The 13073-nt window shown below is 35.2% G+C and overlaps 1 protein-coding gene across 1 annotated transcript; it reads left to right on the forward strand.

Annotated features, from left to right (window-relative positions):
* The first annotated feature begins 2328 nt into the window (after positions 1–2328).
* LOC116159478 lies at positions 2329–7503 on the forward strand. Its single transcript, XM_031472457.1, has one exon. The coding sequence runs from the start codon at positions 2329–2331 to the stop codon at positions 7501–7503; it is 5175 nt and encodes a 1724-aa protein (XP_031328317.1).
* The last annotated feature ends 5570 nt before the right edge of the window (positions 7504–13073 follow it).

Genomic DNA, 13073 nt, shown 5'->3' on the forward strand with positions numbered 1-13073 from the left:
TGCTCGGATGGTGCTGGTAGATTTAGTCATGAGATTTAATTTTTCGTAATGTCGCATTCAGAGAACGAGTAGTTAATTCGACCGTCCTTTTAAGGGTATAGCTTTCTATTTCCATTTTGATGTTAGTTACAATATAATTAACTGAACTGTTATTCTATTGTTGAGCGGATACTAAGGCCGACCTGCACAATTTGCAAATTAAAGTATAAAATAGAGTAACGTTACTCTTATGACTACATATAGAGCCTGTTTCAAGCTATTAAACGTCTTGTTAGTTGTTAACACACATTTTTGAACTTTCTGTTTATTTATACAAAACGTTTCGCGAAATTGAACTTTTTATAGAATCGTTCAGCACACTTTGCTTGCTCAAAGGATTATAATTACAAACTTCAATGTTATTAATTAGTACGGTAGGGAATCCTTTATATTCTGCTTCGTGTTGCATTATGCAAAATACCCTTTGTAAGTTGCTTCTTACTTCAAGCGGAAAATATTGGAGTTGTAATAAAAATATCTGCGACATTTGAATGGTCGGTTCCGTTTACAATAAGTACAATTGAATAGTTCAGATTCAGACGCGGAAAAGGTGTAAATCACAGAGCATAATAACACAAAACAAGAAAAGTCTGTTCTATTTTGAATAATTGGTCTATCCATAGCGTTTTAGATGTATATATGCAATTACTCATTATAACAATATTCAATTTGACTCATTTGACTGCATCAGCTTTTTGCGCAAAGAATAAAACAATATTAATATAAGTGCCCGCCCATGCAGAAAAAATGGGAAACATAGTAAACATTCTCCAGAAATTTATTAGACTTCCTTTAGCATTTTTCTTTTATTGGGAAACATTTTTTTTAGGTTAGGCCCCATATGTAAAAAATGCGCGCAAATATATATTACTTACGGTTGTAAAATACCTCCAACTTTAATAATCATGAATATGCAAAACATGAACGTTGTCGGTACTGAAAATTACAACCGCGTAAAATTTTTAAGCGAAATATCTTCAGACGGAATAGTTTAAGCTGATGGAGCATGAATATTGAAAATGAAAAGTCTACAGTAATATTACGATTGAATGCATTTTCGGAGAAAAAACCGGGAAGGTATTATGGAAATGTAAAACATCACATTTTTATTTAATGTGGGGGTGCTAACGGCACATGCCGGGGATGTATTAAGATTGATAGAAAAATAACCCGGGATTATTGCTCATGATGTGAGTGGAAGACGTGAGCTGCGTCTATATTATTGTATTTGAAGGATTAGCCGTTCCATATTCAATATTTCTTGAGTCGACAATCTGTTACACTTTCATTTTTTAAAAGTAGAAGCTGGGTTTTGGGGTTAACTTCAGATAGAAGAAATCTACCATACTAGACATATTTTCACCGTTTAATTTCCAGGTTGTATTTTTAATATGCTGTTATCTAACTTGTAAGTATCAAACGAAACTGAGACTTACTTTTTACGAAAACAATTATTCTATGGTGTCAAACCTCAGGCTTACCTATACTGCATGTAAATTTTCAATTTCAATTCAAGTGGAAATTCAAACAGAAAAATGCAATAGGTTTATGCTTGCTTACAGTCGAAATTCACAAAATTTGAACGAATTTGAGGTAGAAAAATAACTACGATCCAGAGAGAGAAACTACAATAAAAAAGACATTTACATGCAATGAGCGAAAGGGCGAAACGACTATCAAAATCATTTTCGAAATGTTTTTATTGAAACATTGTGAAGATACGCTTTTATATTAAACCCAGTGGAAATTCACCTATCGCAAATGAAAAAAGCTCTACAGGACGATTTTCGGAAAATTGTTTAAAAACTAGTTTAAGGGTATCCATTGTAGCCAGCGCGCACCCCCACTTAGCGCATTCCCGCTTATTGTCAGCGAGTTTACCTGGCTTAATAAATTATGTAAAATTAGGACTTCATTTAGAACCATGTAAATATAAACATCAAGAAGATGTACTCGTATTTTTCTATGTTAAATAAATTACATGTGCATTGTTACCAGCGCTATTTTTCTACATAAGAAGTTTTGGTCCTTCGAGCAAGATTATTTCAACGATTTATCGGCGGCTATTTTCCGACGTGACCATCTACGACTACGAGTACACCGACGTCATCTATTTTCACCACCGACGTCATCCATTTTCACAGCGAGTAAGTCCTTTCGTCTATTTTTCCATTTCTATTCCATTGTGTTAACTATTGTCCTAAAGGTCTTGCTTGTTTGTATATTCACAATTTATCAAATTATTTACAAGTTTATTAACAACGATAACAATATCCTTCAAAAGTTATAATGGCAGAAAATTTGAAACTATTAATTCGAAGTAGAGGCTCAATTAAACAAAAATTAACAATTTTAGAAAAATACGTCAATTCATTCTCAGATAACGTCCCATTGCTAGCTGATGTTAAATTTAAATATGAGCATTACCAATCTCTTTCTAAAGAATTTGACGCAATTCAATTACAAATCGATGGATTGTGTGAGGATTCCGATTTAGATAATCAATTTATTGAACGCGAGGAATTTGAAACAAAGTACTGTAAAGTTCTTGGCAAATTAAAGACCTTCATTGATGAAAATACTCCTTCATCTTCAACCCCGCAAGTCAATTCCAACATTTTTAAAGACTCCTTACAAGGGGTCATTTTACCCAAAATCAAATTGCCTACATTTAAAGGTGATTATGAATATTGGCTCGAATTTAAAACATCATTTATTTCTATTATACATACTAATAATCAATTAACAAATACACAAAAATTTCAATTTTTAAGGGCGTCTCTTGAGGGATACGCAAAACGTATTATAGACAATGTTGAATTTCTAGACCACAATTATAATTGCGCCTGGAATCTGTTATGTTCCCGATTTGATAATAAAAAAATGTTAATTAATAATCACTTAAATTCCATCTTTAATTTGCAATCAGTTCAAAAGGAATCTCCTAAGCAAGTTAGATTTCTATTAGATAGCGTATCGAAACATTTAACAGCGCTAGAAGGGTTAAAATTAGACAAAAGCAAATTATGGGAATTATTCATAATTCATGTTATTTCAAACAAGTTGGACAAGGTCACATACCGGGATTGGAACGAGAACAATACCCAGGGTGATTTGCCTACACTTGAAGAATTTATGGAATTTTTAAAAGGGAAAGCGGATTTACTCGAAACAATACAATGCAACGGCCAAAGTACAGGTACACAACATTTGAGTCATAATAAGTCGTCCCAACAAAATACTTCTTCTTTAAATTTATCTGTAAATAGTGTACCCAAATGTAATTTTTGCAAAAGGCAGCATTTGATATACCAATGTGACAATTTTTTAAAGTTAGATGTTCCCACGCGATTGGAAAAGGTAAAAGAGTTGCAATTATGTGAAAATTGTTTGAGAACCGGTCATGCTCGTTACAAATGCTTCTTTGGTCCTTGTAAAAAATGTAAGAGGTATCACAACACACTTTTGCATCTAGAAAAGGAAACCGCGGGAATTAAGGGCAATTCTAGTCAACCATACGAAACTGTTGTTGAAAATATTGAAACCAATTTATTAACCAGACCAATTACATCACAAACTCAAGTTCTTTTGTCAACGGTTTTGGTCAATACTAAAGACGTTTCGGGAAAAACCCATTTATGCCGTGCACTTTTGGACAGTGGCGCACAATCGAATTTAATCAGTGAAAGATTTTACAAAAAATTACAGCTACCGTTAAATTTGTCAAATCTATCAATTGTAGGTATTAATCAAAAGATATCAAATTTAACAAAACGGTGTAGTGTAAATATTATGTCTAGATTTGATAGCTTTAAAACCTCACTCTCGTGTCACGTCATTCCTACAATTTCCACTAAAATACCAGGACATCAAATACCATTATCCAATTTAATATTACCATCAAATATCAATTTAGCAGACCCAAATTTTCATGAACCTGGTGAAATAGATGTTTTAATAGGGGCTAGTTTGTTTTGGGATTTATTGACGGAAGGTAAAATACCCCTGGGAAAGCAATCTCCGACACTTCAAAACACAAAATTGGGCTGGGTTGTATGTGGAAATGCTCCGATTCATTCTTCATCTAAATCAATTTGTAATTTTGTGCAAACAATTAATGTCGAAGATGAGCAATTAACAAAGTTCTGGGAGTTGGAAGACGTACCTAAGCATAACGATTCATTATCCATAGATGATCGCGAATGTGACAATATTTTCAGTAAGACAACCACTAGAAATAAGGATGGTAGATTTGTGGTTTCTCTTCCATTAAAATATTCCGTAAATTTATTAGGCGATTCATTGCAGACAGCTATTAAACGTTTTCAGCATTTAGAAAGAAAATTTGCACTGAATAACGAGTTACGCATTCAATATACCAATTTTATACACGAATATATCAATTTGGGACATATGAGTAAAGTCGGTACAATCGGAAGTTCTATTCACAAAGAAAAACAAAAAACGTTCTATCTTCCCCACCATGGTGTCGTAAAAAATGACAGCTTATCCACTAAATTACGTGTAGTTTTCGACGGTTCATGTTCATCTGATAGCAGGTGGTCTTTAAATGACCTACAATATACAGGGCCTAAGGTGCAAAATGATATTTTTGATATTCTGCTAAGATTTAGAATCCACCAATTTGTTGTCTCCAGCGATATTATGAAAATGTACAGACAGATATTAATGGATTCAAAATACACACCATTGCAACGTATTTTATGGAGGGAGAGCCCACACGATGATTTTTCAATTTTTGAATTAAATACCGTGACGTATGGTACGAAATCGGCACCCTATTTAGCAATCAAATGTTTACAAACCCTTGCAATTCAAAATAAAGATAGATTTCCAGAAGCATCACATATTATTCTCAATGATTTTTATGTTGATGATCTCATTACCGGCTGTAATAACCTATCCACTTTACAACGACGTTGTGAGGAAATAGCCAATATGTTAGAGTCAGCTGGATTCGTACTAAGAAAGTGGGTTTCAAATAGCCCTGAGTTATTAAAAAATATTAGTGTTAATAGCAAGGATGATTCTTTAGGCGTGTTAAGATTAGGGGTTAACGAATACTCTAAATTGTTAGGCGTACAGTGGGTTAGCTCCACTGATGAATTAAAATACAATATTTCGGATTCGCAACTACAAAACAAACCAATTTCGAAAAGAGTGATACTATCAGAAATCGCACAAATATATGACCCATTAGGTTTACTAAGTCCCTGCGTAATCATACCAAAAATTATGATACAAAAACTTTGGCAATTAAAATTATCATGGGATAAACCAATCCCAATCGAATTAGCTACCCAATGGTTTATGTTTCGACAACAATTATTAAAACTAAATTCAATATCGATTCCCCGAAATGTAGTAGGTGAACAATTTCGAGAAATGGATATCCATTGTTTTTGTGACGCTTCTAAAGATGCATATGCTACTTGCATTTACCTGAGAAGTACCAGTTCCTCAAACGAATTTCGAGTAAGGTTAGTCTGTTCTAAAACAAAAGTGTCGCCTGTAAAAACGATTTCGATACCCCGTTTAGAATTGTGTGCGGCACTTTTAGGTGCACAATTATATCAGCAGGTACAGGCAGCTCTGGCAAGCAACGTTCCAATATACTTTTGGTCAGACTCACAAGTCGTTTTACACTGGGTAAAAATGGAACCCAACTTATTAGAGACCTTTGTATCAAACAGAGTAACGAAAATTCAGAATTTGTCCAAAATCAATCAATGGCGATATGTTAACACAAAACACAATCCTGCTGATGTAGCTTCGCGTGGTCTATTACCAAACAAAATAAACGATTGTAATATATGGTGGAACGGTCCTGAATTTTTGTATCAATCAGAATCGAACTGGCCGGTAACTTTATTTAATGTACCAGTAGATCAACTTCCAGAAGTTCGAAAACAAACGTACAAAATATTTCCCGTTACTACATTGACTGAAAACGAATTTAATATTTTTGATAGATACTCTAACTTAACCAAATTAAAGCATGTTTTTTCGTATTGCTTACGGTTCATTAACAACTCAAAACGAACCAATTTGAAAGTAACAGGTCCTTTAACAGCAATGGAAATTAATAAAGCATTTATAAAGTTAATAAAAATTTGTCAGAAACAGTCATTCCCTGAAGACGTCGAACATTTGAAAACAAAAGGAATGCTAGGAGACAAGAACAAATTACAAGGGTTAACACCTTTTGTTGATGAAAACGGATTATTAAGAGTAGGGGGGCGGTTAAAATATACCTCATTACCTCCAGATGTCAAACATCCCATTTTGTTATCCAGTAAGCACAATTTTACCAAACTAATTTTTCGCCACGAGCATTTGAAGCATTTGCATCCTGGTCCGCAATTATTATTGTCGTTAGTAAGACAAAAATATTGGCCAATATCTGGACGAAATTTAGCTAAACAGACAACTAGAACTTGTATACGATGTTTCAAATTCAAACCAATTGCAGGTATTGCTCCGATGGGTGCTTTACCAAATAATAGAATCTCACAATGCTTGCCATTTCAAGTGGTTGGAATTGACTATGCAGGCCCTTTCCAATGGAAAGACCGAAAAGGGCGAGGAGCCAAAATTCACAAATGTTATATATGTATATTTATTTGTTTTACCTATAAGGCTATTCATATAGAATTATTAAGCGATATGTCAACTGAATGCTTTTTTGGATGCCTCAAACGATTTATTGGTAGACGTGGTATTCCTACTCATATATACTCGGATAATGCGTCAACATTTCGAGGCGCAAATAACGAATTAAAAGAATTGGGTCAATTTGTAACTAATAACCAAAATTCAATATTGACTTATGCAACTAACTTTAATATCAGCTGGCATTATATCCCCCCTTATAGTCCAAATTTTGGAGGGCTGTGGGAAGCAGCGGTTAAAAGCATGAAGTTTCATTTGAAACGAGTAATGAACACTTCCGTTTTAACTTTTGAAGAATTCTCCACTCTGTTAACTCAAATTGAGAGCATTTTAAATTCAAGACCTTTAAGTTCAATGTCTAACGATCCTAATGATCTCGAACCCATCACACCTGCCCATTTCTTAATTGGACGACCAATTACCGCTGTTCCGACACCCGGAATCGAAAGTATACCACAAAACAGACTGTCTCGGTGGCAATACGTACAACAGCTGCGTCAACATTTTTGGACCCGTTTTTCCAAAGAATATATTCATCAATTACATCAAACTTACAAGTGGAAAACCGGCTCAGGCCAACAATTACATATCGGCAGTTTAGTGCTGATTCAGGATAAACACCAACCGCCCAACAAATGGGCATTAGGAAGAATATCGAAGTTAATACGTGGCCCAGATGACGTACCTCGAGTAGCAGAAATCACCACATCACACGGACTCATCAAAAGGTCTACACGACACTTGTGCCCATTACCAGTTGTAGCCGATTAGACGACAAGTTGTATTATAGACAAAGACAACCGTCGACTCGTTAGCCTCGTAGTGTACAGTGAAAAACAATATGTGTAGATAGCGTTCTTGTTCTTAGTGTTAGGAAGTTTTTTTTTATGAAAAATTGATATTAATATTTAACTATGTCTAATTTATTATACTCTTTCTCATGTTCAATAAGGTGTTTTAACTATATGTTATTTGTACTTTTGAAGGTTCCCTTCAAAGAGGGGGCTATGTTTAAAAACTAGTTTAAGGGTATCCATTGTAGCCAGCGCGCACCCCCACTTAGCGCATTCCCGCTTATTGTCAGCGAGTTTACCTGGCTTAATAAATTATGTAAAATTAGGACTTCATTTAGAACCATGTAAATATAAACATCAAGAAGATGTACTCGTATTTTTCTATGTTAAATAAATTACATGTGCATTGTTACCAGCGCTATTTTTCTACAGAAATGTCATTTTACATCTGAGAGAAAAATCATTAATCGGGGTTAGTCTTCGGCGATTAATATGGTTGAATAAAATACAATCGGATTCGACTCATTTTCACCATTCTACCGTTTTTTATGCTAACAAAATCGAGATCGAGTTAATTGGGAACATCGCGTGTATATTATTGGTGCAAATATTTAAATTGTGTGTTTATTCAACTGTCCAATTACAATAAAAGATCGCATACTCTGCCAATTTTTATAAATCAGGGCAAAAAGGTGAATATAGTGCTCATTTTATGCTGAACCGTTTCGAATCGTTTCCACTAAAGAGTTTTGTACTCCACAGTTCAATGAAGTCAATCAAGTGCCTAAAAATAGAGCCAAAAACATCTGCTTCGTTTAACTTGACCTAAAAGTAAATGACAATGGTGCAGGTAGAACTGTTCTGTATGAAAGTACAAGTTTCGTTAATTAATTCGTCCAAGAAAGTTAGCCCAGATAGATGTAGTCGCGTAATCCAGGTGCGGAGAATATTCCTAGTTGTGAATATTCAGGAAGTTAATAATTTGGTGGTGGATTTTCTTCGCGGTGGATATTATGCGATGAATCCGAGATGAATATTCCAGGAAGGGAGGGACTTTATCGAGGGACCAAATATTCCTAAAGAGAATTGTCCAGTACGAATATTTTGGAGTAATTATATGTATGTATTAAGGTGTATACAGATTTTTTTAAATTTTAAATTGAAAAATTTAGTAACGTTTTTAGTTTAATTCAGATTTTCTCTTTTTTATGTAAATGTTAGGTAATATAAGTACGACTTCTGTAGATCCAACACAAACCAATTACTTAGTCAGGGAGACATTTCTGAAAAGTGCATGTCTAACGGCGTTTTGTGCTACAAACTGGCAACAGGCGGTTCTAGACTAATTGGCCCCCGCTGAAAACGATGCGCCCTGTTGCCAGACCCGATTTTGGCATTTAAGCCCTTAAATCCAAGATGGCGGGCGAAATTACCGTTTTTCGGTTATTTCGAGACCACAAGGCACGCCACTGAACGTTTTGGGTAGTTTAAGGGTAGAATATGATCTAGTACACACGTCGACATCGTTTAGGCACACTTTCGTATTCATATTAGGGGCCTAAATGCCAAAACTCCGTTTAAAAACGTCAAAAATGCAAAAATTCGTCATTTTTTCTTCTGGCCGGTTGTCGGCGTCCAATATGTATTCATATGGTAAAGTTAACATTTAAGTATGTGGGGACCTCCAGCAGCGCCATATGCCTGGGGCCTAAATATCAAGATGGCGCCTGGAAAGTCCAAAAAACAGTGAAAAAGTCGTTCTTTTTGCCGTATTTTTACTACACTGGCCACACATTCCCCATTTCGATGGCCTGGAGCCATAATATGAGAATTGCGAATATCATTCTGGATGTTACACAACTGAAGGGCTTAACTGCGGAAGTGGGGACTCGTCTCCTATAAACTTTAACTATGGAACCAAGAGGCAGAAGTTGGTTTGGCGGCGTAATTTGAGGGCAAATATATTAAAACATGCTTCCCAAGTTTTCTTTAATTTTTTTTTAATTAAAACGTAACACTTGGCAGTCGAAACTGTTTAGAATATTGAGCACTAATACTATGAAGAAGGTATTATGCAAGAATAAGAACGTTACAGAGTTAAACGTTGTCTCTTGAAGCACTGACGTTTTCTCTCTGGATTGTTTTTGGCATATTACACATAGACTAGGTACTGTTAAAATCACCACCAGAGGATGATTCATGCTGCATGGCCTAGGGAAAACTGAAACAGTCAAATGGAAGTCACCACCGCGAAAGAAGACGTGAGCACCATTCTACGATCAATAGAGATGTGGCCTAACGTTTAAATAGAGCATCTTCATGCGTTAGAATGTAATGTGATATCATGTTAGATTAGTATGAACGAGCTTAATGTTAATGTTAGAAATTCCAGGTTAAATCCTAAAAAGACACAAATCCTTCCCCATACTATTTTAATCTCGATTTTAATAGACAAATTGTAAAAGCCACGACTAGTTTCGACCAACGGTCATCATCTGGCTTAAGGAAATTACAGAATAAAACTTGTTAAAATATATATATCGGGCGTAGGTGGAAGACGCCATCGAAGCGAAACAGACGAACTTCAGGAGCGGCGCCGACGAAGACGCACAACAACACGCGAGTGCACAGATTGATAGTTTCGCGAATCCGTTCGGTTGGAGATGATAATTCCACCCCCCTCTCGTGGGGGTGTATTACGTCCGGGATGGCAGTCGCAATTACTCAAAATAATCTTCCAGAACACTAAAATGAACAGCGAACGTAAAGAGTGGCCAGTGTAGTAAAACTACGGCAAAAAGAACGACTTTTTCACTGGTTTTGGACTTTCCAGGCGCCATCTTGATATTTAGGCCCCAGGCATATGGCGCTGCTGGAGGTTCCCACATACTTAAATGTTAACTTGACCATATGAATGCATATTGGACGCCGACAACCGGTCAGAAAGAATGAATTTTTGCATTTTTGACGTTTTTAATTAATAATAATAATTAATAATAGTAATAGTAATTTATTGTCCAAACAGACTATCTAGTCTAAATACAGGACAAACTTAAATATTGTTCAATAAAAGTCGCACAGAAATATAGAAAAATTAACAAAATGTAACAAAAATAATAATGATAGATTTATAACTAAAGCGAAAGAAAATTGTTAACAGAGTTATACAATAAACAAAATAAAGTCATAAATCAAAATACAATATTGGTAAATAAGAGAAATTGTATTAGTGCAATGGCAAAAGCAAAAAAGAAAAAGACAAAAATTATTGGATCATACTTATAAGGAATTTTAAATTAGTGTTAAAAATATCAACAGTATCGCATACCGAGTTATAATTATGACACATTCGATAAATTGGGGAATTTTGTAAGAGATTTGTTCTGCAATAGGGTAATTTAAAAGTTAGGAAACGGCTGGAGGAAGAACGAGGCACAGAGAAATTTAAATAATTGTGTAATGTGACACAATCAAATTTCATTCCATAATAATTTGTACAAGAACGACACACTTATTCTTTTACGTCTGCTACTTAAGGGTAAAAGATTGAATATTTCTAGCAGTAGATTTTGTGGGTAGCCTCTTGTAGGGTAGTATCCATCACAGCGAAATGCTACATATTTTAAAAGACGACGTTGTATACGTTCTAGGCATTCTTCGTGTTTTTTAAATGCTGGATTCCATACTAGTACACCATATTCAAGCTTGCTTCGTACAAATGTGGAAAAAAGTAGTATAATAGTTGACAAATTTGCAAAATCTGAACCAATGCGTATAATAAAACCTAAGGTTTTAAAAGATTGCCTAACAATTGTATCAATGTGTAAGCTAAATGTTAGGATGTTATCGAACAGAACCCCTAAATCCTTTGTTTGAGTGTCTCTTTTTAACGGTGTATCTTGAATTTGATAATTGTATCGGATTAATTGACGCTTGCGTGAAAAAGTTACCACCTTGCATTTATCAATGTTCAGGTACAACCTGTTTGCGTTACACCAACTTTCTAAATCGCTTTGAAGGCTCTCGCAATCCTTGTGGCCTGTGACCCTAGTGAAAATTTTTAAGTCATCCGCAAACAATAATCTCTGAGTTGAAATAACGGAGGGTAAATCGTTAATGAATATTAAAAAGAGAAAAAGACCAAGAGTTGACCCTTGCGGCACTCCAGATGTAGGAATAAATGATTGTGAGTCATGCCCGTTATAGGAAACAAATTGACGTCGTTTAGTTAGATATGACTTCACTAAATGAACAATAAGGCAACTGAAACCATATTCGACAAGCTTGTTGAAAATAATGTTATGATCAATTTTATCGAAGGCTTTGCTGAAATCTGTGTAAATAACATCAACTTGCTGTCTATTATCTAGTGCTTCAGAACAATATTGCACAAAGCAAGTTAAATTTGTAACAGTTGATCTATTGGGAACGAAACCATGCTGGTAACTAGACAACTGCGTGTTAAATTGTTGATAAAGTTTTTTGTATAGTACTGTTTCAAAAACTTTGGAGAAGTTGCATAAAATAGATATGGGGCGATAATTTTCAACTTTAGATGCCAAACCTGTTTTTAATATCGGGTACATCTTAGCAACTTTCCAAACAGCTGGAAAAGTCCATTGTTTTAAAGATAAGTTAAACAAAATTGTTAAAGGATATGTTAGAATACAAGAGCAATCTTTAATTAAAAAGGGAGGTATTTGATCTGTTCCGGCGGTCGGTTTGTTTTTTAAGCTTTTTATGGCTTCAATGACTTCCTGCTCAGAAACAGAATTAATATGAATATAAGGGCTGTTGATGTAAACATTATTAATTTTGGCACAGGGGCCTCCTTTTTCATATAACACTTGCAAAATATGAACCGAAAATATCAACAATATTTTGAGGAGCTCACTTGGAATACGTGTTACTCCTTTTTTGCTACGTACATAGGAAAAAAAAAAGGAGTAACAAGTATTCCAAGTGAGGTTGAGTGTAAATCTCAAATTTATAATACTCCTCAAAATATTGTTGATATTTTCGGTTCATATTTTGCAAGTGTATATGAAAAAGGAGGCCCCTGTGCCAAAATTAAATTAATTAAGCGGAGTTTAGGCATTTACGCCCTTAATATGAATACGAAACGGTGTCGTCGTGTGTACTAGATGTTATTCTACCCTTAAACTACCCAAAACGTTCAGTGGCTGCCTTGTGGGCTCGACATAACCGAAAAAACGGCAATTTTGGCTGCCATCTTGGATTTAAGGGCTTAAATGTCAAAATCGGGTCTGGCAACAGGGCGCATCGTTTTCAGCGGGAGCAAATTAATCTAGAACCGCCTGTTGCCAGTTTGTAGCATAAAACGCCGTTAGACATGATTTAGAGAGCCTTTTTCAGAAATGTCTCCCTGACTAAATTCCTTAACATGAATTGAAGAATGAATGAGTCCGATCGCCCTTCTAGTGTAGGCAGAATTCAAGAGTGGCCCACCTCAACACCTCTACTATGCAACATCCCCTTATTTTTCCTAGGTCTTATCACGGCAGTATACAACCACCAGACAACCTT

Source organism: Photinus pyralis, unplaced genomic scaffold, assembly GCF_008802855.1.
Source record: "Photinus pyralis isolate 1611_PpyrPB1 unplaced genomic scaffold, Ppyr1.3 Ppyr1.4_LG1, whole genome shotgun sequence".
In the NCBI taxonomy this organism is placed as follows: domain Eukaryota; kingdom Metazoa; phylum Arthropoda; class Insecta; order Coleoptera; family Lampyridae; genus Photinus; species Photinus pyralis.

Coding starts and splice junctions, on each gene's coding strand:
- LOC116159478 (XM_031472457.1), top strand. CDS start 2,329: ATGGCAGAAAATTTGAAACTATTAATTCGAAGTAGAGGCTCAATTAAA.